Source organism: Lissotriton vulgaris, chromosome 12 (genome assembly GCF_964263255.1).
Source record: "Lissotriton vulgaris chromosome 12, aLisVul1.2, whole genome shotgun sequence".
Taxonomy (NCBI): domain Eukaryota; kingdom Metazoa; phylum Chordata; class Amphibia; order Caudata; family Salamandridae; genus Lissotriton; species Lissotriton vulgaris.
In genome coordinates, this window is record NC_141700.1 from 700,342,560 (window position 1) to 700,367,894 (window position 25,335).

The following is a 25,335-nucleotide window of genomic DNA, read 5'->3' on the forward strand; positions in this document are numbered from 1 at the left end:
ATTGTAGAAAGGGAAGCCCTCGCTGTATATTGATCCATAAACAAATTGAGGAATCTTTTGTAGGGCTGTATGTTTGAAGTCAGGACAGACCACAAGCCGTTGTGTGAATTCTTTTAAAAAAAGGGTATCGGTGCTGTCTCAAGTAGAATCACAAAATGGGTTATGGTGTTGCAAGGAGCCTGCTCATACAGAGAACTGTGCACAGAGACCAAGGACATTAGTGAATTGTGGTGTACCAAAAACTCACCTCAGTACCTAGAAACCCCCAAGCAGCTAGCATCAGTGTCACATTAGGTCTTCGTCCTATAGCAAAGTAACCAATGATTAGACAACCTAGAACATGCGACTTAGGACCAAACTCAGGAATGGTGGCAAGTGAGAACACTCTTTTGTTATAATCTTATACCAGTCCACAACAGGAGTAAATAAGAGACACGGGTAAGGTTAAAATATTTATTTTAACGACATGATCTCAGATGCAGTATCTTAGCCAACATAAGCAGGCACATTACTAGAAATAATATGGTCAACATTGTTACAATTCCATAAAATACAAAAGGAGAAATCATATTACAATGATGGTGAAAACAGGTTTTATAGCGCCTAGTTTTAACACCCTCCCTATATAGGAACTATGTTTATAAACTAAAGAAGGTCTCTTAGGCTTGTTTGGGGAACCCCATTACCTTTCCGCTCAGTAAGAGTCAATCACATCTGGACCAGCGAAAGCTCTCTGCATCCCTGGAAACGGAAAATCTTCCAAGTGTCTGAAATCATGGCAAGTGTGCATTAATAAGGGCGCCATAATCTCGGATGGCTCACAGCTGCCAAATTGTTGTGTCTAGAAAGCGTTACTCGATCATGTCGAACAACAACTACCATGTTTTGATAACCTTGATGGCTTCAGCACTCACTGTGCAGACTAGGGGCACGATGTAAGTCTAGAGATGTTGAAAACAAACCTTTTTCTCATATGTAGACTTTCACGAAGCCTAACTTACAAAAACAGTGCTCGTGTGCAAAAGCATCAAAAGGCAAAATGGCATTTAAACATCTAATAAGCCATGCTAACATAACATGCATGCAAAGCAGGCCTTAGGCCACACTACAGTGGTATTGCAGGACTATGATTTTGACATCAAATATTTGACCGGTGTAGAGAACAAAGTTACTGATGCTTTGTCTCGATTGGTAGATGATGAGAAGTGTTCTTCTGGTGAATGTGAGCAGGATGAGGATATGGTATGATCCATTTAAGGGGGTAGCATTGCCAAAGAAAGTGGTACGTTCTGGTTGATTTATTTTCCAGATGGCCAGAAATAACCATTACACAGGGTGTGGAAACCAAGTATGTGGAAGCGTTTTTAGAAGAACTTATAGCTAGAAAGGGGATACCTGATACAATCCTGACAGTCAATATGGGGCAGTTAGTCTCTAGAGAAATGGAGCAGTTTCTGAGTAGACATGGTATTAAGCACAAGAGGTGCTCATTCCACCATCCAGAAATGAATGGAACGGTGGAGCGCTCTAATCGTGTTCCGAAAGAGACCATTGAAATGGCAAAATCTGCAGGTTTGGATTGGCGTGAAGGAAATTGCAAAAAGGTTGAAACTTATAGGTTGTCTCTCCATCCCATAACTAAGAAGACTCACTTTGAATTATTCAGGGGTAAGGTGGCCCTACTTGGGTTAATGACATGCAGTCTAATCATGATGTGAGCAATGAGAAGAATGATTGGAGTCTCGGAGGATAGAAGCTCGTAAAGAGCTTTATGATCAAAGGAAAAGTGTAAAGAAGAGTGTTGTCAACGTGGGTAATTGGGTTCTGGTTAAAAACCCTTGCAGGAAAGGTTCTTCTACAGTTTTTCTAAAACCTATGCCGGTTATCAAAGTCTTCAATAATGCTGTAAAATCTGCTGATTATTGCATATGGAATTTAAACAGATTGAGATTTAAAACACGCTCTTACACTACGCTCCTGTCACTGCAACGTAAATATTATATTTAAGTGCATGTTTATAAGCATAAAAAGCCATGTGAACGCTTAGTTTAAGTCCATGTTTTGGAAGTAAATCACACAGTCAGCATTAAATATAATGGGGCACCTACAAATCAACATACAAGTAAATGTAATACGTTCAATTAAAATATAACTGTCATTGCAAAGTGCAACATGATTTTTAAATCTCAGTGCACTTAATTTACTTATAAAAAACACATTTGCATAAACCTTAGACATCTCAATTGTTATTGTACACATGCACCGAAATCAGTTCTTTTACATTGTAGTGACAGAAGCATGATTTAAGTGTGTGATTTCAAAGTCAATTAAGCACACCCACAATTAAAACTAATGTTACACACCAAAAACAAAGTCAAATGTGATGTCCAATAGTGATGCTTTTATCACTACAATTTAAACACTGTATTGACGTGCAAGCTTGCAATTACATGAATTGCTACCTCCAGTAACAAGCATTTGCAATGCAATCGGTCTCGCCTTTGGGACCTAATATATGTAATTAGCTATGCAGCACATTAGTCTGGGTGCTGAAACATCTACTGTTCTTTAACATTGAGGGAAAGTAAGCACCAAACTGCATGCCACACCAGGTATGGGAACACATGGAGAGAAATATTGCCTTTCAGAGGGAAATGGTATAGTACAAAGCTCTGTTTTTAATATAAAATCAGGGCCTTCGGTGGTCATATCACTGAAAATAGAAGATGTGAAAAAAATATTATTGTCTACAGGTGCTGGTGGATGACGATTTCTATGGACGGGAATCTAGAGAATGCTAAAGTGATTCTGGTATTTTACTGACCTATGCTCGTCGTTTTCTATCAAGATAGTTAAATAGAGGCAGTTGAACAAGCAGGAAGCAATTCTGGTATTTTATTGACCTCTACTGGTCGTTTTCTATCAAGACAGTTAAGTAGAGGCAGTTGAACAGGAAAAAAGTCCCTAGGCAGAAGCAGACAAGTCCTAGGGCTGATCTCCAGATCCCACAACGTACATACACATATAAGTATATACTAAAGTATATACATTAAAGGTCTCGAATACTCGACCTAAAATGTTACACTGGGAAATTACAAGTATGCACAAACTCATCAAGGCTGAACGGTATAAAAATAACACTATGACGCAGCTAGCGTGGATGAAGTTGTAGCGCTTTTACCCCACACTTTAAGCTGCGGTAAGAAGTCTAAAAAAACATAGACAAAGCCAATAGACGAGAGAATGTGGCCTTACGGCCAGAGCTGCTGACTTTGGAGAGGGGGAACCAGGTTCGAGCCTTGGCGTCAGCTCAGCATCCTATAATTCTGAGCAAATCACTTAATCTCCATAGGCATACAAAAAATGAACGTGTCCTTTTGTAACTGGTCCTCATGTAAAGACCTTCGGGTCGAGTTTGCGCTATGTAAATCTGCAAAAAAAGATACATCTTGCATAGTCGAGACCCATTGGCTGCTTACCTCATTTCCGACAATTTGTTTTCTTATACTGCTAGTAGATACTATGTTGTCAAGTCAAGTCAAGTCAAGAAATTTATATAGCGCGCTACATACCCATAGGGTCTCAAGGCGCTTGAGGAAGGGTGGGGAATTACTTGTCGAATATCCAAGTTTTAAGTTGCTTTCTGAATGCTAGGTGGTTCTGAGTAAGGCGAAGGTGAGTGGGAAGTGAGTTCCAGGTTTTAGCTGCGAGGTAGGAGAAGGATCTACCTCCCATGGTGGTTTTGTTGATGCGAGGTACAGTGGCAAGGGCTTGGTTGGAGGATCGTAGCTGACGGGAGGGGGTGTAGAAGGACAGTCGTGTGTTGAGGCATTCGGGTCCAAGTTCGTAAAGTGCTTTGTGTGCGTGGGTTAGGAGGCGGAAAGTAATCCTCTTATTTACGGGGAGCCAGTGGAGGTTTTTCAGGTGACCAGATATGTGTTCTTTACGCGGGATGTCTAGTATGAGCCTGGCTGAAGCGTTCTGGATGCGTTGGAGTTTTTTCTGGAGTTTTGCGGTGGTACCTGCGTATAGGGTGTTTCCGTAGTCCAGGCGGCTCGTGACCAGTGCGTGGGTGACCGTTTTTCTAGTTTCGGTGGGGATCCAGCAAAATGTTTTTTTGAGCATGCGAAGAATGTTGAAGCAAGATGATGAAACGGCGTTGACTTGTCTGGTCATCGAGAGTGAGGAGTCCAGGATGACGCCCAGGTTCCGTGTGTGGTCCGTCGGGATGGGTGCTTTTCCAAGGGCTGCTGGCCACCAAGAGTCATCCCAGGCGGATGGGGAGGTGCCTAAGATGAGGACTTCTGTTTTGTCTGAGTTCAGTTTCAGATGGCTGTGCTTCATCCACTCGGCTACTTCTTTCATTCCTTCGTGTAAGTTGGTTTTGGCGGTGTTAGGGTCTTTGGTGAGTGAGAGGATCAGTTGAGTGTCGTCAGCGTAGGAGATGATGTTGAGATTGTGTTGGCGAGTGATGGCCGCAAGGGGGCTCATGTATACGTTGAAGAGGGTGGGGCTGAGTGACGATCCTTGTGGCACGCCGCAGATGACTTCAGAGGCCTCTGACTTGAATGGTGGGAGGCGGACTCTCTGGGTTCTTCCGGTGAGGAACGAGGTGATCCATTCCAGTGCTTTTCCTTGGATTCCGATGTTTCTGAGGCGCTGTAGAAGGGTGCTATGACAGACTGTGTCAAAGGCAGCGGAGAGGTCGAGGAGGATGAGGGCGACGGTGTCTCCATTGTCCAGTAGAGTTCGAATGTCGTCTGTTGCTGCGATAAGTGCGGTCTCAGTGCTGTGTTTGGCTCGGAAGCCGGACTGTGAGGGGTCGAGGGATTTGTTGGTTTCGAGGAAGGTGGCGAGCTGGTTGTTGACAGCTTTCTCGATGACTTTGGCCGGGAATGGAAGAAGCGAGATGGGGCGGTAGTTTTTGAGTTCGGTGGGGTCAGCTGTGGGTTTCTTCAGGAGGGCGCTGAGTTCGGCATGTTTCCAGCTTTCCGGGAAGGTTGCGGAGTTGAGGGAGCAATTGATGACGTCTCGGAGGTGCGGTGCTATAATGGAGTCTGCTTTGTTAAAGATGTGGTGAGGGCAGGGGTCTGTGGGGGATCCTGAGTGGATAGAGTTCATCAGCCGGATGGTGTCCTCAGTGGAGATTGGCTTCCAGTCATTGAGGATGTTCAGGGGGGGTGGGGGTCCTGCAGGGGGTTGGGTGGGTTGGTCTTCGGGTCGGTTGTCGAAGCTGTTGTGGATGTCTGCAATTTTGTTGTGGAAGAATGAGGCTAGGGAGTCGCAGAGGGCTTGAGAGGGGGTGATGTCGTTGGAGTTGGCTGAGGGGTTGGTAAATTCCTTGACGATGTTGAATAGTTCCTTGCTGTTGTGGGCGTTGTTATCTAGTCGGTCCTTGAAAGCGGCTTTCTTGGCATTTTAGATCAGTTGGTGGTGTATGCGGGTGGCGTATTTGAAGGCGTCCTTGGTGCTGGTGGTTGGGTCTTTTTTCCAGGCCTTCTCATGGGAGCGGCAGAGTTTCTTGGATTTCTTAAGATCATCGTTGAACCAGGAGGCCTTCTTGCTGCCTAGTTTGATTTGTCGTTTTTTCAGTGGTGCTAGGATGTCGGCGCTGTTGGATAACCATTGGGTAAGGTTGGTGGCTGCTTGGTCTGGGTTAGAGGAGTGGGCTGGGGGGTTTTGAAGAAGCGATGAAGAGATCTGGTCGATGGTGATTTTGTTCCAGTTTCTTTGCATAGTGGGTTGGGGGTGGTTGTTGGATGTGGGCTTGTTGTAGGTGAAGTGAACGCAGCTGTGGTCAGTCCAAAGGAGAGCTGTAGTGTGGCTGAAGGAGACATGTTTGCTGGAGGTGAAGATAGGGTCGAGTGTGTGACATGCGATGTGGGTGGGGGTAGTGACAAGTTGTTTGAGTCCGAGGTTGGCGAATAAAGAATTGTGGTGAAAAAGGAATTGTGTGGTGTGCCTCTTTTATCATAGCACACGTCCCTTGCCCAGAAAGTGGCGTTTCCAGGTGGATTTTGCTGTCTGGCGCAGACTTCCTGCTTGCCTCCTGGTCCTCTCTCCATATTTAACACTGTCTGCTTTTCTTCCTCTGCTTCCAGCACACCCGGTGTCATCGTGAAACACACAGTCCAAGTCAACGTGACTGCTAGCCACTATCAGAACGAGTACACAAATGCAGTCAAAGGGGTCGACGCTGCTTTAACAAACAGGACGTATTCAAGTAGCGACATAACCGGTATGTCCCTCCGCGACTCAATCCCCCCCCCCCCCACTTCCGTTACCACTGCAGCAAGTATCGCTTCCTATGTATGTGGAAGTCAGTGCAATTTAAAGATCAGCTCTGCATGTTCTCATAGCTGCATTAAAAAATTATCTAACATGATATTTTTTTCCGAACAACGTTTGTTATTTCCACCAGTAGAAATGTGTTGCTTTGTGATGATGTGTGTACCAGTTGTCCGACTCCGTTCTGGGGTGCTATATCTACAATTCGAAACACTTTTCAGTAGGTCTTGCACTGTCAAACCTTCGTCTTTGTTGATATCTTTAATGACATGATGGAGTCACTTCCTGCACTTGAAAAAACAGGATGATCCTTTACTCAGTACAGCAAAGGGAATTAAGTTTAACTGGGGCAAGGAGGGGGCGTTGCTATCCCCTGATTTTCCTCTACATTGAACCTTTTTTCGTTTTTGTAGTTTTCACTCCCTGCCCTCACTCTAGACCTTCAGCAAAATTTAAATTAAAAAAAAGGAAACTGTTGAGGTGTTAAGAGTGGGCTAAAGGTCAATCCCATGATGTCATCGGGGGAAGGGGGGGGGGGGGTGTCTGATGATGACTGATGTCCCTTCTGCTAACCTAGGCACTTGGTTCCAGTTTGACATTATTGCCAGGTACCGCTGAATTAACAGCAACTCAATGTGTCTAGTCATTGATGAGTCTGTGGGTGTATGCAGGATGGTAGATCAGTGAGTCTGTGGGTGCATGCCGTATGGTAGGTCGGTGAGCCTGTAGGTGTATGTGCTATGGTAGATCAGTGAGTCTGTTGGTGCATGTGAGATGGTAGGTCAGCGAGTCAGTGAGTGCATGCGGGATGGTAGATCGGTGAGTCTGTAGGTTCATATGATATGGTAGATCGGTGAGTCTGTGGGTGCATGAGGTATGGTAGATTGGTAAGTCTGTTGGTGCATGAGGGATGGTAGATCGGTGAGCCTGTGGGTGTATGCACGATGGTAGATGAGTGAGTCTGTTGGTGCATGCGGGATGGTAGATCGGTGAGTCCGTTGGTGCATGCCGGATGGTAGATCGGTGAGTCTGTAGGTGCATATGATATGGTAGATCAGTGAATCTGTGGGTGCATGAGGTATGGTAGATCGGTGATCCTGTGGGTGTATGCACGATGGTAGATGAGTGAGTCTGTTGGTGCGTGCAGGATGGTAGATCGGTGAGTCCGTTGGTGCATGCGGGATGGTAGATCTGTAAGTCTGTAGGTGCATATGATATGGTAGATCGGTGAGTCTGTAGGTGCATGTGGTATGGTAAATCGGTAAGCCTGTGGGTGTATGCAGGATGATAGATCGATGAGTCTGTGGGTCTATGCGGGATGATTGATTAGTGAGTCTGTGGGTGTATGCAGAATAGTAGTTTGGTGAGTCTGTGGGGGTCTGCAGATTGGTAGATCGGTGATTCTGTGAGAGTATGTGGTATGGTAGATCGGCAAGTATGTGAGTGTTCGCGGGATGTTAGATCGTGAGTTTGTGGGTGCATGCGGTATGGTAGATAGGTGAGACTGTGAGTGCATGCGGGAAGACAGATCAGTGAGTCTGTGGGTTTATGCGGTATGGCAGATCAGTGAGTGAGAGAATGGAGGAATTAGTCAGTGATTGTATGAATGGATGATTGCCAGTGTACATACCAGATGAGTGAATGAATGGTACAACTCATCGTTCAGTGAAGAGGCTCTTTTATTGATGTATTTATTATTTATACAACAGATTTCTGTAGCACGTTGTCACAGGAGCCATAGATGAGCTTTATAGATTAACAATAAAAGCGACACAAGGAGTTACATGGAACTGTGATTTGTTAAAGCAATTACTGCGACATAGGTTTAATATAAACATGTCCTGATAAACAGAGATGGAGGATGTGAGTGCAGAGTAAAGTAGGGAGACGGGAAGACATGTGGAGGGAGTAGCATTTGTGGAGGGAGTTGGCTGAAGTGGGGCGAAGCGGGAGGTGAAGACTGGTTAGGGGCATAAGGAGAAGTGACGAATACAAGTTTATCATACTAATCAGTTCTTGTAGGGAGGTGGGGTTCGGATTTATCCGGTAAGACTGTGTTGGAATTATTGGGTGAGGTATAACTTGAACAGGTGAGTCTTTAACAGGCATTGAAGCAAAAGAGGTATTGGAATATCAGTAAGTCAGGGAGTTCCAGAAGGTAGAGCCTGCTCAAGAGAAGGAATTGTGTAGCGCCAACGAGGTTCGGAATAAAGTTTTTCCTGGGAGAAGTTTTATCCAGTTCTCAAGTTTCTTGAACCACGTGATGTCTTTAGAAGGTTGGTCAAGTAAGAGGGAGCTTTTGCATGGATTGCTTTGAAGGCTAAGCATCATAGTTTGAAGGTGATTCTGGCCTGAGTAGGGAGGCAGTGTAGATCCACATGGATTGGGGAGATGTGATTGAATTTCTTGGTCGAAGGGATTAGCCTAGCTGCTTTTAGAGGAGAGAGGGCAGATTATGAAGCGCCTGCTAGGACTGCATTGCAAAAGTCTGGTCCACAGAGCATCAGAGCATGGAAAGCTATTTTCAAGTGATCCTGTTGCAGGATTGATTTTAGTTTATTTAACACTGAGAGTTGTCAATTGGCTCTTTTAGAAAATGTGTTAAGGGGTTGGACCATGGTTAAGGAAGAATCTAGTGTTATTCCCAGTGAGCAGACCAATAGTGACAACATGGAAGTAAAATCTTGTAGAACGTGCCAAATTAGTTCTAAAGCAAATTTATTGTTTAAGTTAAGTTATAAGACAAACATATAACTTAATTTATTGGACAAATTTATTGGTTTTGCAAGCATTTGTTTATTAATGGGTTTGTTGATAAAGTAGTCTTTTTTTTTGATAATACATTTTTATTGACATTTTCAATACTGAGAACAAAAGAAAGGCAGCCATGAAGTACACACTATAGCAAAACTCATCGCCTTTGGACATTTGGAGGCACAAGACAAGAAAATCGTCCATAAGCACAATGTGTCCTATAAAGGGAAAAAACATTCGTAGGAAAGAGAAGCTGACACAGACTTCAAAACAGTAGACTTAACCACTTGCCCCGTATCTTCTCAAACTTTTCAGGGCACCCGTGGCCTCAAAGAGGGGTTCCTCTTAGGCCGCACAGCAGTCCACCCCGCTGCGCCATTTACGAACAGTAGGAGGCCTAGCTTGGGACCAAGAAGCGTTTGTCGGCCCGAGAGCCGTCAAATCCATCAAAGACTCCTAGGAGGAGACGTAGGGGATCATGGGGGACCTGCCAACCCAGTTTGTGTAAGTTTAGATTCTACACCCGCCCAAAAAGAGGTAAGACCGATACATTGCCAGACCGTGTGATAGAAATCGTCCCGGACATGGCCACATCGGGTACAGTCCGGTAGGGGACGTAAGCCCGCCCTATGTAGGCGTACCGGAGTCAAATATGCTGTGTGTAGATAATAGAGTTGGAAAGGCGCAATTTGGAGGATCTGCTTCCTCTAGGCGGTCCACCCATCCCTCCCAACGTGTTCTCAGCGTATCTAGGGTGGCCGGACTGTTATTCACCAGTGATCGATAAGTCCGTGAGACTCCCCTCTTTCCCAAGTTGCCCTTCATGACCTGCGCCTCAAGCGGGTTAAATTCAGGAAGGGAGGTACCAGGGGAAACCTGTGTAAGGAGGGCGTGGTGAAGTTGCAAGTATTTGTAAAACTGTGTTGAGTGGAGGGAGTGACGTTGTTGCAGATCGGAGAAGGCTCGGATGTGGTCCCCAACCCAGACGTCACAGAGAAGTGTGATTCTAATCCGGTCCCACTGGCGAAACACATTGAGGGTCGATATCTCTGGCAGCCAGGTCCAGTGCCACAGGGGGATATGTTGGGTGAGTTTCTTTTCCCAGTGTGTGTAGCGCAGGGCTGAGCGCCATGTCGTTAAAACTGCCCTGGTGATGGGAGGAATAGTCTGCGGGATAGGGGAGCCGTATAGGTTGACCTGCAGCTAAAGAAAGTTCATGATCCCGAGTTTGACCCAGTAAGCCGGTTCAGACTAGCCCCCAGCTAACCAGTCGTGAATAACAATAGGCCGGGTAGCAGGATACTAGAGGTGGAGGTTGGTCATTCCCATACCTCCATCATAGGGAGGTATCCGACAGCGGGCCAGGGACTTATGTGGTCTGCCCTTCCCCCACAAAAACTTTGTAATAACCCCATCTAACTCATGAAACCAACTACCTGGGAGATGAAAAGTATTGTTTTTTAGAATGTATAAAAAACAGGGAAGGATCATCATTTTAAAAAGTGCTCCTCTACCGAGAGGGTTAAGCGGGAGTGACTTCCAATGTTTGAGATCTGATTTGGCTTTTGTGACCAGGGGAGTAAGGTTGAGAGCCCATTCCAGTTCAGGGAGCAGGGTTATCCATATCCAAATATTTAAACGACTATCTCTGCAGAGGGATTGTAGACTGCCAATCAAAGCAGTATCATGACGGGTTAAGGGGGACCAAAGTGGATTTCGCAGGGTTGAGTCACTTGCCGGAGATGTCCTCGATGACCAAAGCACCTCTAGACAGCGCGGACCGGAATTCTCCGGATCAGCAAAGAAAAGCAGACCATAATCTGCAATCAAGGCAATCTTGTCGTCTCCTGGGAACCCCAAGTCCACCCTTGAATCTGAGGATCAGCGCGTATGAGGCATGCCAACGGCTCAATCGCCGGAGCGAATAAAAGTGGTGAAAGGGGGCAGCCCTGGGGAGTGCCTCTTCAGATGGGGAACGCTTCAGAAAGGACGGCAGTAATCTGGACCCTTGCCCGAGGGTTTGAATACAAGACCTTAATGAAGCTCCGAAAGCAGGGGCCGAAGCCCATCTTCGTCAGAACATCCCTTAAATAGGACCAGTATGGGCCAAGTATGGGGTGAGTCGCTGGCGATGGGCTAGGGCCAACTGGAGGTGTCCCATGCAGTGTTGTGTGCCACGTGCAGGCATTAAGCCGCACTGGTCTGGGTGGATCAAGTCGTGTAACAAGTGGTGAAAATGTTGGGCTAGGACTGTGGCAAAGAATTTCATTTTGGTGTTAATAAGGGAGATTGGGCGATAATACGCGCAAGATAGGGAGGGTGGTTGGGTCTTTGTGATGACCACAATGGTGGCCATATCAGTCTCGGGAGGAAATGACCCTTCCTTGACCACATGCTGGAAGAGATTAGTGAGATGGGGAACCAGCAGGTCTCAATACGCTGCATAGTATTCTTGAGGGAAACCGCTTGGCCCTGGCATCTTCCCAGAGTGTAACAAGAAAATGGCACCTTGGATCTCCTCCAGAGTAAAGGGACTGTCCAGGTCTGCCGAGTCAGATTGAAAAAGGCAGGGAAGTCAAACGTCCGCACGGCCCAGTACTGCGGCCAAGGATGTCGCGGGAGGTCGGTCGTATAGAGCTGGGTATAATACCCAGCGAAGGTCTGGGCTATGGCTGCGGAGGTACTATGATGGATAGAGCGCGGACTCACCTGCTCGGGATTGTACCATACTCACCTTGGTCCATAAAAGCATACACACTTTGAACAGGTAAACCTACGCTAATCAGAATTTTAATAAACCATTTAGGACCTATACCATTTGTCTTACCAATCCTTGTCACCGGTACCTAGAATCCTAAAGGATCAAGGGTGTTAGCATAATATGCAGTAAATAAACATTTGAACTCATAAAATAACCACAGACTCGGGAAAGGTTCAAACACTTTATCTATGTAAATTATTAAATGTCAGAGTCCATACCAATTCAATTAAAGCTAGTTCAATTAGGAAGAATATAATCAAAGCAAGATGATGTGAAAATATTATGAGACTTTTTTTAAGCATTGAAACATAGGAAGGGTAAGAAAAGGGAAACAATACAATGACATGCCCACATGGGTTTTAATTACCTAGAATGGTGTGAAGACCAACCCTGGACACGGGCTGGGATAAAAGAGAGGACCTTCTGACAGAGTGCTCAGCCAGCACCTCTGCTCTTGATCGCCTATTGAGTGCGTTGGGTCAGTGACAGGTCAGCTATTCGGACAATTCGGACAATCTAACTAGCTAAGCCTACCTTAGATATACCATTTTCCAGGGCAGTGTACCACCCCAAATGTTGCAAGTTCGTGTATTCCCTCAATTTGATTGGTCAAAAGCGAGTAGAGGTCATCACACCATTCAAGTTATGAGGTCACTTGATTCAATAATGCAAATTATCTTCCCGCCCATAACTTTATTTTCCTATGTATTTTATTCCACACAACAATGAACAATGAATGTTCTAATAGCAAATACAATGTTAAACAATTTATCAATTTGGTCTTCCTCTTGGAGGTTCATAAGGTCGGGTTCCCAGGCGCATCGCAGGCAAGACAGTCACTGGCACACGTTCAATGTCATGGCTTGTGGACTCAGGATAATTCAGCATATGCGCAGTCGCGGGACCCAATATAGTGCAACATTGTACTTGATTGGTCCAAACACGAGCTAATATCAAAGTAAAAAAAGAATAGCTTAGAACACAAAATAAATGAATGCACTGTATACCACTTATCTCTACTCTATTCCCATTACTTTATTTTAACTATGGCATTAGGAATTAAGCAGAACGAACAATTTAATAAAAGCAGCGATGCAAGAGTTTGCATGTGAAAACATAGAGCAGCCATCTTTAGTTCTAGTGCGCAGAAGCAAAGATTTCCCACCAAAGCAGAGAGTACGTCATGTCAGGTGAGTGTGACAGATGCATGCGCAGAAAAATTCCCCCATTGCGGCGGCCATATTAGGTCACTCGAGTTACTGTTAGTAAAAACACATACGCAAGCTTCCCCTAGATGCTAGAAATGTTGTGTGGTGCGTTATTAGTAAGACAAAACATGTCTATTAGTGCATTATGTTTTATTACGAGAGGATTGAATCTGAGCAAGTCTCTGTACGAGTGATACCGTGCTCCATCAGCGGCATCTCAGACTTCGGGGACAATCTTGTTAGCTCTAAGAAAGGAGACCAAGTTATGAAGCAGTTTACCATTTTTGTCTCTCCACCCATAGACACAAGCCACAGAAAAGCGCCAGTGTTTTAGCCGAGTCGATGGAGATTTGGCGGATCTCCTTGTGAAGCAATGCGAGTTGTCTGTCTGAGTGGGCGTTCGCTGCAGCGCCAGATACAGCCTCCAGTCACATGGCCTGCGCTTCGAGCTGGGTCCGGCGGGCGGTCTGCTCCACCCGTTTTGGCCACTCCACTTATGGTGGCCTCCCACAGCATGCCGACGGAAGGGACTGAACCTGTGTTGGCAAAGAAATTGTTTTTCATCTCTTGCTCGAGCGAGTTCTTAGTCTCTGTGTCCTGCAGAAACCAGGCATTAAACTGCCAGTCTGGGCGTGTCACCCCAGAGGAAGTACCAAGGCGGAGAGAAATAGCGGAGTGGTCTGAAATTCCTCGTGGAAGGATAGAAACTCCGGGGATCAGTTGGCAGTCGGTGGTTGGGAGAAGAAGCAAGTCAATACGAGAGTGGGTATGGTGTGCTGTAGAAGTATGAGTGTACTGTGTCTCTCGGGGGTGCCATAGCCTTCAAGCATCGCAGAGTCAGAGTACAGACGACCAGTCCGAGAGTCGTTTAGAACAGGTGAGATGTGAGGAGGAAGGGGCCCCTGTGGCATCCAGGGCTGGCTGCAGTACCGATTATGGTATGGCCATGAGGTGAGGCAGTGATAACCTTCGTTAGGCAGTGGAGGGTGGAGGGGGGAGGAGCGCGTGGCGGGGAAATGTAGATTTAGAGGAAATTGAAGGCCTTTCCCTCAAGCCTGCAGGCGAGGGATATGTAGCGTCCCTGCGTATCGGTTGAGACCTGGAGAGGTGTGAAGGTGAGCCCGCTTCGGAGCAATATTGGCACTCCCCAAGAGCCCCACGTCAAGCCCGAATGCGAAACCCTATCAAACCCATATCGGGCAAGGAAGGAGCACTGGGTTCCCAGGAGGCATGTCTCTTGCAGTAGGAGGGCATTGGGGGACTGATGCTGAGCATTCCTAAGGACAGCAGTGCATTTAACGCTGTCTAACAACCCATTGACGTTCCAGGACTGGACCTAGAGGGATCTAACCTGCAAGTGCATCTGGGAAGTGGATGGCGGGAGGCACAGGGGGCTAGATCAGGACCACAGGAGTAACTGGAGGAGCCGGGCCAGGTGCTGGGGAGTCTGCAAGTCAAGGGAGGAGAACTCAGTACCGGAGGGCTCCCCAGAACAGAGTCGTCACTTGTCGTTAATAGGCTGCAACAAAGGCCTCCACCTCGTAGCCCAGGCCCCTCAGGGAGGCTCCCCCCTGCGGGGGTGGCCAGATAGGCCTCCGAAATGCAGTATACAGCCAGTAGGGTCAAGCTGGGAAGGCAGTGCAGGTAAGAGGAGCGCAGGCCGGCAAAGGGGGGGGGCAGGAGCACCGATGTCAGCCCCCGCACCGCTACCTGACAAGGTAGCTAACTCCGATTTGTCCCCACTCACCAGCACCTCGCCACAGGTCGTAGGTCGGCCTCCGTCAGAAGGATCAGGGGAACCGCCCCATCCAGAGCACTCCGGTTCCGGAGGGTGCCCCTTGCACGCCGGCCTCGCGCGAGTATCGGGCAGGCACCTGTGTCTCCACAGCCCCGCTCACAGATGCTGGTGCCACCGATGTAGAGGACGCATGGGGGAGGGTTGGACCCCAGAGGAACGCCAGCCAGTCAAGGCAGGACACATGAGATCGGTCAGCCACCGGAGAGGGCTGCAGACAGAGGTCGGTGCTGCTCTGGTGGCCTCACATGCGATTACGCCGCAGTCACTACTGGACTTCGGCAGCAGCCGCTGCCATCTTCCGGCCTCGGATACTTGAGAGGGGAAGGACCACAACCGGGCACCAGGGGCCCACAATCACCAACCAAGCGAACCGGAATGGCCCCCTCGGCATAGGAAACCACCATAGGCAGGTAGTGAGAAAGAAACTGTGACAGAGAGCCGGAACTGAGGTTCTGCAATTGAATTGTCTGAGGTAAAATTGCTGCATTATTTCAAAATAATGTAATCTAAAAGCCAGTACCAAAAAGGATATTTTAAATAACTTACTAGCTACAACATAAACATGACTTCCAATTAAAAATATCCCATATCAATGCATACATATTTTTTAACAGATATGAATATTAGTTTATGATTACTATTTTACTCCCTAAGAATATTTTTTTCTTATTGTCTGAAAATAAGGAGTAGATTACTAACACTTGATGACGTCCGCAAACTTCATTGCTATACTGAACATTAAATTGTACTAATGTAGGTACTAAATAGTAACTGAGCAGAAGAAAATATGGCTTTCAAATATAAATACCAAAGGATAATAAACAACACTGTTTTTCTGAATGCTAGGCGCTATCAGTCGTTCTTTGACATGGTTTAGACCTGTTTGGAACTCTATCCGAACCCTCACATTACCCAATAACTCATATTTCCCTTAATCTACAGTCAACATTTCCACTTCTTTCTCACCACTGTGGCTCTATCAGAAAGGCTACCAAAAAAATAACGTACCAGCCTAAAAGTAATGTGTTAAGGAAGTCACTGAATACGTCGATCTTAAACCTACCAAACTTGCTGACTCCAAGTCTTTCTATGATATAACCAATCTCTTTCTTCAGTACAGAACACTTAGAGCCTGATTCACAAAAGGCCTTCCCTCTAATGACAGAGGCCCCTCAGTCATGGCGGTGGGCCCACAATCATGGTAGGTCATCTGAACTGCAGTTTTTGATTGTGGTGGTACTGCTATGAATGAGGCCCCCCTGCCACGACTGTGGGGCCTCCGCCACAAGTTTGGAGGTCCTTTGGCTTCCACATCTGCACCCACCAATATGCCTCTAAGCAATCACTGAGACCTGGATCCACCTTTTCCCTCATGCCTTGCAGCAACCGCAAAGGTGTTGCAGCAGCGTTTCTGCAGGCGAAATCTTTTGTTTACAGTATGTGGGCTTTGTCCCGCCTCTGTTTTCCATTGGCTAGCTCCACAAATGGAGGCTAGCCATTGGAAGAGAGAGGCGTCCGTCATTCTGCGAGGCGACTCGTGGGCGTTCCGGAGATTTTTTCTCATCCAGCCCCTTTTAGCACGTCAGTGCGGCGGTGGGCGGGGTTTATTTTTTTGGTCGTCCATGTTTCTTTTGGTCATTCCGCGGCCGACCGCCGCCGGAGGAAGTCCAGGTCCAGGTGAGTGCTTTTGATTGTGGCCGTTCCCGCCGCCCCCCCTCCCGCTGTCCGTGTGCCCGTTCCCGCACCCCCCTCCCGCTGTCTGTGCCTTTCCCGCACCCCCATCCCGCTGTCCGTGCCTTTCCCGCCCCCCCTCCGGCTGTCCGTGCCTTTCCCGCCCCCCTCCCGCTGTCCTTGCCTTTCCTGCCCTCCCTCCCGCTGTCCGTGCCTTTCCTTGTTCTGTTTCCAACCCACTGTGATATAGCACTTTAATCCAATTGCTTTACTTTAGATGAAGCAGGACTAGGAATACCAGAATGGAAAGAGTTGGTAAATGAAAGGCCTGGGCCGAAATATAGTGTCCTAATGGCATGGAGTTGTTTGGAAAAAGTTGTTTGGCGTTATGAACACATGCGTGTATTAGTCAAAAAGCCTGTTAAGCATCAGTCGGGGCACTTAACAGGCCAAAATACCAAACATCTGTTGTACTCGTCCATTAGTATTAGGAAAGGGGCCCCAAAAATATGGAAATCATTTCCGCCCCAATATTGCTATGCTTGAGAACAGGACAATTAACATGCAACAAGCTGTTTCCCCTACTTACTCAAGTCTGGCTTACTTAACTAGACATGTACCCATTTCAGCCAAATGAGCCACACAGAGTTTTGATGTTTGTTTAAAGGGATGGGGTGAGGGGGCACTTTCTTTCTATGCTGATGCAAATTTAAAGATTGCGGATGGTCTACGCCAAACCAGAAAATCGCATCTTTAATCAAATATCTCTCCCTTTAAAGGAGTAAGGAGCATATCTATGCAAGACCATCACCTTACAGAAGTGAGGGAATGCCTGTTGTGAGGAAGAAGGTTGCTTGTAATACATTCTGAATTCCACGCCCGTGGCATGCGTTTGAGTGGGAGTTCTTTAAACCTCAATTGTGGCTGCATGGGAACCATCAAGAAAAGGAATACCATGCCATGTAATGTAAATGGAGACACAGGCTACTTGAGGAGGGGTAAATGAGGGTGTGAGGACGTTTTTCGTATCTTTTAGGATGAACAACGGCCCAACAGTTTTCCAAATAATAATTTGTAAAACCCATGATAAAAACAAAAGAAGCACTGTCAAAGCCTAAGGAGACCCTGCTCAAATGGTATCAATCCAACCCGAAATGCTAGGCCTGGTCCTCTCTGAATTGGAATATAAGCAACCCATGACCAGTTTAGCACTAATTAGGGCTCCTCCGCCAGGTATAGCTTGATTCCAGTGAGACACAAGGCACGGAACTAATGTCTGGGACACCCATCAACTTATGGCGACACAGCGATGAATACTTGAAATAATCTCAGCCACTGTTAATTACTCAGGCTGCATCCATTATTTTGCACACTATGCCACCTCCGTTTTGACTCAGCCATATGTAAATTAGTCTTGGTCATGCTCCAATAGGAGCAGTCCAGCCCGAACTGCCAGGCAAGGTCCTCCCTGAACCAGTATACAAGCAAGCCAGGGATTTTTTTTTAATACTTTAAAGCCTAAAGGTTGTCCGCCAACACCAGGCTTTTTGGCTTGTCCAATGTTTATTAAAAGTATGTTTTTATTTTTATATAAACATTGCAGACTAGACTCATGGATAAAGCCTGGTGTGATTATCCGATGGAAATATCTGCAGCCAAATATTTTAAAGAACCGGATAGGGACAATTCAAGGATTCGAATGGTCAAGTCTTCTGCAGCAGCTTTTCAGAAACAGTTAAGGAAGTGAAGGATTTTTTCTTGGATTGTGCCTGGTGCTATCTGGTCAACAACATGACTTGGCATACCTCATTTTCCTATTAGTCTGGTTGATATTTCCGTACTTAATTTTAATTCAGCTTTCATTGCAGCTGCATGAAGGTGTTCTACTACTTTGTTTGTTCAATTTCTGGAATACCGATGTGTTTTATTCTATTTTTCCTGTTAGTACATTATAGAGGGCAGATATTACTTCCTTATACCTAACAGGAATACCAACCAAGGTCACCTCTAAATTGCATAGTTTGAAATGATGTTTGATCTTACTAGTATACCGAAGTTCTTGGAGCAATAGAACTAGAAGGGACTGGTCTAGGGGATGGTAGGTGTGTAAAGTGTGTGTACACACACAGACACACACTTTTCCCTATGCTTAGAAGTGCTTAGAGCATTTAGTGGCTACATTTTATTTTCAGAGACGAACCAGATAAAAAGGCTAAATACAAGCCTAGGAAACCAGCAAAGGACAACCAGATTGGCCTAGTCTGGGTGGCACCCTTCATGCTCTGCTTGCTCATAGAATATCTACAGCAAAGACTGCTGCTGTTCTGCATTTCCTCGGTCAGCAAACAAATGAAATGAAAAAGGATTTATAAAGCGCATGGCTGCCCGGGAGCGTCCCAGCGCTGGAGTACAGAGGATATCTGAGGGGAACTGGGGAGGGCAAAGGGTGATATTATGGATCTTGTGGGAACAGTTGCGTCTTCAGGAGTTTACGAAATTTCAAGTAGATCGGTTAGGATCGAAGGCTAATCGGAAGGGAGTTCCACAGGTTTGCAGCAGTGACCGAAAAGCGCCGCCCTCCCGTTCTGGCCTTCCTAACTCTTTGAACAGTGGCCAGGTTACCATGGGAGGAGCGCAGGGTCCTGGAGGCTTTGTAGGGATAGAGCATTTTTCCAAGGATAGGGGGCCCTTTTCTCTGAAGGGATCTATGGGTGATACACAGGGCCTTAAATGTGATCCTTTCCCGGACAGGCAACCAGTGGAGGGCCGTGAGTGCTGGTTACCCGGTGTTCTCCGGGGGGTGCCTGTCAGCAGCCTAGCCGCTGAGTTCTGGATGCGCTGAAGGATATTGATGGTTGATTCTGGAGCGGCCATAAAAAGGGCATTGCTATAGTCTAATCTGGATAAAATAAGAACCTGAATGAGCAACTTTCTGGATTGTGTTGGAAGTAGGGGGAGAATCTTAAGGGCTGAGCGGAGTAAGCCCACACAGGTGCCAGCAGTCTTTTTGGCCTGTGTCTTAAGGGAGAGGTCTTGCTCAAGCCACACCCCTAAGCTTTTGAGTTCCTGCTTCGGTGTAGGGAAATCCCCCAGGCACAAGGGCCAGATGGAGATGGGAAGGGAAGTCATTTGCTGGCCCAGAAGCATGAGTTCTGTTTTTGTGCCATTTAATTTAAGTCGAGAGTCGCACATCCATGTGTAGATTTCGGAGAGGCAGTTATGCAGGTTTTCAGAATTGCCCTTTTCCAGGGAAAGCGAGACGACCAATTGGGTGTCGTCAGCGTACGTAATGACTTTAATCCCAAAGGGAGTGACCACATCCTCCAGGGGGGCCATATAAATGTTAAATAAAGTAGGGCTCAATGAAGAGCCCTGAGGCACCCCACATTGGAGGGGAAATGGTTTGGAATGCGCACTACCTTCCCAAACCTGGAAGGTTCTGTTCTTCAAGAAGGATGTAAGCCACAGCAATGCTGTGCCCCTTACCCCTAAGTTGGAAAGGCGCTGGGCTAAGATCTTATGGTCCACAGTATCAAATGCTGCGCTAAGATCCAGGAGGATCAGCACAGCCGATCCTTCTGAATCCAAGATGCACCTTGCTTCCTCGACCACTGCTAATAGAGCGGTCTCAGTACCCTGGCCAGGGCGGAAGCCAGTTTGAGAGGTGCGAAGCAACCTATTGGTTTCTAAAAAAACAGAGAGTTGTTGATTTGCAATTTTCTCTGCGATCTTGCTAAGCCCTGGCAACAGAGAAATTGGTCGGAGGTTTGCGAAGTCAAGGGGGTCAAGTTCTGTTTTTTTAGTAGCGCCTTTACTACTGCCTGCTTCCAACCAGGGGGAACCACCCCTTGATCAAACGAGGCATTAATGAGATCCGTAGCCAAAGGGGAGATGGTAGGTCCCACATGCTGTAGAATCATTAGGGGATCCACTCTTCATGGCGGACAGAGCGGTTTGAAAGTCTTCTCTGGATATCTGGGCAAAGGAATCCAGAGAGGGGCCAGTGATAGTGGCAGTAAGATCCGCAGGGGCAGAGGTATGGGACTTTTGCGGTAGGGATTGTAAGATGTTTACTATTTTGTTCTCAAAGAAGGCTGCTAATTGGTTACATCTGGCGTCCGACGTGTCCTGCATCATCGGGGGGTTCGGGATTTTAAGAAGATCTTTTACTATTTTGTATGTCTCTCGAGATGAATTAGAGGATGTTCTAATTTTCTCTTCAAAGAAGGAAGCTTGAGCTGTTTTCCGAGCTGATTTATAAATCCTCATGACTGCTTTATATTTCTCTTTATTAAGGGGAGGAGGCAATCTTTCCTCCATCTACGTTCCAGGTTTTTGCAGATTTTTCTTAAATCTCTAAGTTCTTGAGAGTACCATGTTGCATTAAAGACCCTGCTCTTCTTTTCCATTTTTTTCTTAGGTGCTACAGAGTCAAGGGTGTTAGTCAACCAATTGGTAAAATTAGTGTCAGCTTTCAGTGGGTCGGGAACAGCAAGAGGGGCAGTGTGCTCTAGTTCAAGGGTCCAGCTCTCAAAGGAGAGTTTAGACCATGCTCTCTCCAAAGTGCAAGGCACCTGAACCTGTGCGCAGTCCGTGTTGGTTTGCCATGCGAACGGGACCAAAAAGTGGTCAGACCAAGGTAAGGGGAGAGAGGGAGATGTTTCTTGCTGGGGGATGTTAGAAAAAATCGGGTCGAGAAGATGTCCCTTCGTGTGTGTAACCTCAGAGTTTTTTAAGTGGAGGTCAAAAGCATTAAGCTCCGATTTAAGATCGCATGCTATCTTGTTGGAGGAGTCGACAAGATAGGATGATTTGGGTATGTTCAAGGGCAGATTTGGGTATGTTCAAGGGCTGTCCAATGCTCACCATGCAATGTCTACAGACTCATTACGACAGAGATGGATTTGAGGTGGGAAGCATAGGAATGGTCATCACAGACTCTGGTGAGAGCATAGATTGACTTTAAAGGCGTAGCTATGTGAAAGGTGATGTGGAATTGTCACTTTCTCCTCTTTGCTAATTTGAACTCAGACAACCTGGCTAGGAAGCTGGAGCGGATGATAAAAGGGGAAAGAACAGCTAAGGCACAGAAGCATCTGATGAATAGTCAGTGGAATTATGAATTTAAATGGGTTGGAGGACCTACCCATTCTACGTTAGCTGGCCAAGAGGGTGGGGTGACAATTCTGTGTGTCGGTTGGTGTGGTTCGTTTGCAAGGACCTTAACAGGGCAGAGTGAGCAGTGCACACCTCGTTTAAATGCAATATTTTTATATTGTGCTTTGGCTCTGTGACCCTTCTTTCGTCCTCCCTTCCGCTTCTTGTTAGTATTTCTTCAAACAGACATTTTGGTGGTATTTGCAGACTGGCCCAATGTCCAATTACAACTGTTGGTTTCAGGATCGTAACTTTAGCTGGACGCTTGAGGATTTCGCTTGTGTATACATTCTGGTCACAGTTTTGTACCCAACTACTAATATTTTTTATTGATTAAATATTTTAAATCCGTCCAACCCCCCAAACAAAACAAAAGAACAAAAAAATCCCAAAGTATCCAATGAATGGTCTGCACTCCTATGGGGAAAGAAGATAAGCTACAACAAAGCAGAGATTACGTTAAGTTCATCAATATGAACTCAGAACTAAGGCCAGTCTCGGACCCAGTCATTGAGTATGCTTCAAAGGACCCCGTGTGAGCATCCATGCTAAACTGACTTACCATTTATTTGCAAGCCATCTTGCCATCTGTTTTACAGTTCTCATGCTTCCCACAACCTAGCACTCTGGGGGAGGATTAATAGAAAAATATATACAGAATTATAGATGGGTAACTATCATTATCAGGGCTATGTTTCACCAAGGCTATGAACGGGACATCACAGACAATGGGAGCAAAGCTCAAAGTCACCATCCTGTAACCACGAACCCAGAGGTGGAAAACATGATCACTGCTACTCTAATTACACTTTCAAATTATGTATGGCCCATATTAGCTCTCACTCCAAAAGTGATACCATCGATCGACTGTGCATCAGGAAATATCATTGGGCAGCCATGCACACCATGGAGTTCCTTAACCTCTCTCATTACCCTCATCTCTTTTTATTTGTCCTATATATTAAAGAAGAATCCTCCATGTGTTATCACCACCCCACATCCCTACATCTTTGGCCATTCTTTGCTCTTCAGAAAAAAAATAGTTGGAAATTAAATCATTTGGGGGGAGAGGGGGTAGACAGGACTACCAGACATTACCATGCTCCACAGCCAGCCAACCCTCTTGCACACATTTTTAAGTCGAGCCTAGACAGCGCTTGCACTGTCTGGAAGATCTGCTGTATGTACTTTGTGTGGGCTTTGGAGCATTAAACACTGGACTTGTCTGCTCCCCCTTTTGTTTAGGGACTACCTTTTTCCTGGCAACTGCCTCTATTTAACTGTCTTGATAGAAAACGACCAGCAGAGGTCAGAAAAATACCAGAATCACTTTACCAAGGATAATGTGCTTCATAGCTAGAAAGATTTTGAGGTCCCAACTCCACCCCTCCAACTCTCCACCCCTCCAACTCCACCCCTCCAACTCCACCCCTCCAACTCCACCCCTCCAACTCTCCAACCCTCCAACCCTCCAACTACAACCCTCCAACTCCACCCCTCCAACTTGGGTGTGTGGGGCGGGGCTCGCAGTGTGAGGGAGGGGCTCGCAGTGTGTGGGGGGGCTCTGTGTGGGTGTGTGTGGGGGGCTTTGTGTGGGTGTGTGGGGGGTCTCTGTGTGGGTGTGTGTGGGGGGGACTCTGTGTGTGTGTGGGGGCTCTGTGTGGGGGGCTCTCTGTGGGTGTGGGTGTGTGTGGCATTTGCGAGAGATTAAGCTGTTGGCATTGTAAATGACAATGCCATTTATTTATCTGTTTTCAAAACCAACACATAAATAAAAATCTTGTCATTTACAATGCCAATAGCTCTAACTTTTGCAAAGGCGAAACCGTTGCATTGTAAATGCTTGTTTTTTTTGGCAGCTCATTACAGTAGGAGGAGGTTTGGGATGAGTAGAATGGAGGTGGAGCGGGAAGATTCAGAGGTAAGGGTTTTGAAAGGCTTGTTTGGGAGATCTGAAAAGTAAAAAGATGTATAAGATTATGCAATGTGGGGTAGAGTGGGGAAGAGTCTAGAAAGGGTTATTTCGGGGATCATGGTACCGAATGAGGTTTGAGGTGAGTCAGAGAGTTGAGGTAGAGGATATATTGAGAGCGGATCTTACTTTGCCTTCCTCTGTAATGTTATGGGAGCTTTCCCAACCGCCATTGTGTTCGAAAGGCCAATCTCTGCCACCCCTCTGATACATACCACACTCCTAAAACCAGCCACATCATCCTTCCAGCTCCACTTTCCGCGCTCACATTAGCACATCCTTGCACAAACACCACACACATTCATCAACATACTTTGGGACTTAAACTTTTGCAAGAACGCTAGGTCTGAGCAAAATTGTAACTGAACGAGCAAAAAAGTTTGCAATTTTCTCATTCTCATATAAAGCTGAAATTCGTGAAATTTCCTGACCTTTTTACCTAATTCTGCATAACTTCTTTTCCTCGACCCCGAATCTTGAAGAAAAGCACTTATGACATAACGATGGGAAGCCAGTTTCCACAAAAAATACCTCACTAAGGGCCAGGTGTATCAACATTCCCTTTTGCGATTCCTAAATAGCGATTTTTAAGGAATCGCTATTTAGAAATCGCAAAATGGTATGTATGTAGAAATTCGCTTTTTTTTTAGCGATTTCTTAAAATTCCTTAATTGCGATTAGGAAATTGCTAATCGCAATTAAGGAATAATTTCCCATTCATTTCTATGGGCCAGGAGGCCCTTAGGAATGAACGTGAAATGATTCGCAATTTGCTAATCGCAAATTGAGAATAATTTTAAGGGTGCAGGGGTGTTTCAAGAACACCCTGGGGCACCCCTGAAAATTACATGTGTGCCCATATGGCGCACATACATGCCCTAAGGGCATGTATGAGCGTCACATGGCACCTTTACAAATTGCATAAAGTGCATTTGTAAAAGAAATCGCAAATTACCAACAACTACAAGTTGATGGTAATTTGCGATTCCTTAAGGGCATTTTGGATTTTTTTTTGCTTCATACATTGCATTTAAGGAATCACAAAGTTTGCGATTCCTTAAATACAATCACAAAATAAGGAAAGGCAAATTTTGCGATTCCTTATTTTGCACCCAAATTCTTTTGCGAAAATGGGTTCGCAAACGCCGAAATTCTGCGAATTTCGGCCTATGCGAACCCATTTGGCCTTGATACATATGGCCCTAAGAGACAATCACTCAGCACCCAGCTTAAAAATAAGTGACGCAACCTACCATCAAACCACATTTGCTACAAAAGCACAATTTTGAGAACGTTTTGTTGAATTCCACAAAATCTGTAAAGAAAAAGTTATGAGATTTCGCACCCCTAAAACATCTCTCTCAACCCTAATCTGACAGCTCAGCCCTGGACACGTGATCCACACTGACCAGCATATTTGAAAAGTTTAAATAAAATAAAATCCTTTTTTGCCTCCAACCCCAATTAGCTGTCCCTCCCTATTTCCAAAAGGAAGTTTCCATCTCTTTCACTACCAGCTTTTCTCTACTAAAGCCCAACCATCGTTCAGTTTACACTCAACAGATTACATCTTGCCAAAGATACTATGTAATATAATCGTTCAATATTAAACATTTGTGTGAAAAATATTGTGCGGCTAAATAAATAAATAATCATACATTGAAGTCATCATTGTTTTCAAAGCAAACTGAATAATACAACCATATGTTTGCGAAACATTAGCAAA

General features: G+C 45.9%; 1 protein-coding gene across 1 annotated transcript in view; it reads left to right on the forward strand.

Annotated features, from left to right (window-relative positions):
* LOC147678032 (uncharacterized) overlaps positions 1-25,335 on the forward strand; it is a 156,868-nt gene that overhangs the window by 92,443 nt on the left and 39,090 nt on the right. The window contains exon 8 of the mRNA XM_086945930.1: positions 6,102-6,238. Within this exon, the coding sequence (XP_086802056.1) occupies positions 6,102-6,238 (137 nt within the window). The remainder of the gene's footprint in view (positions 1-6,101; positions 6,239-25,335) is intronic.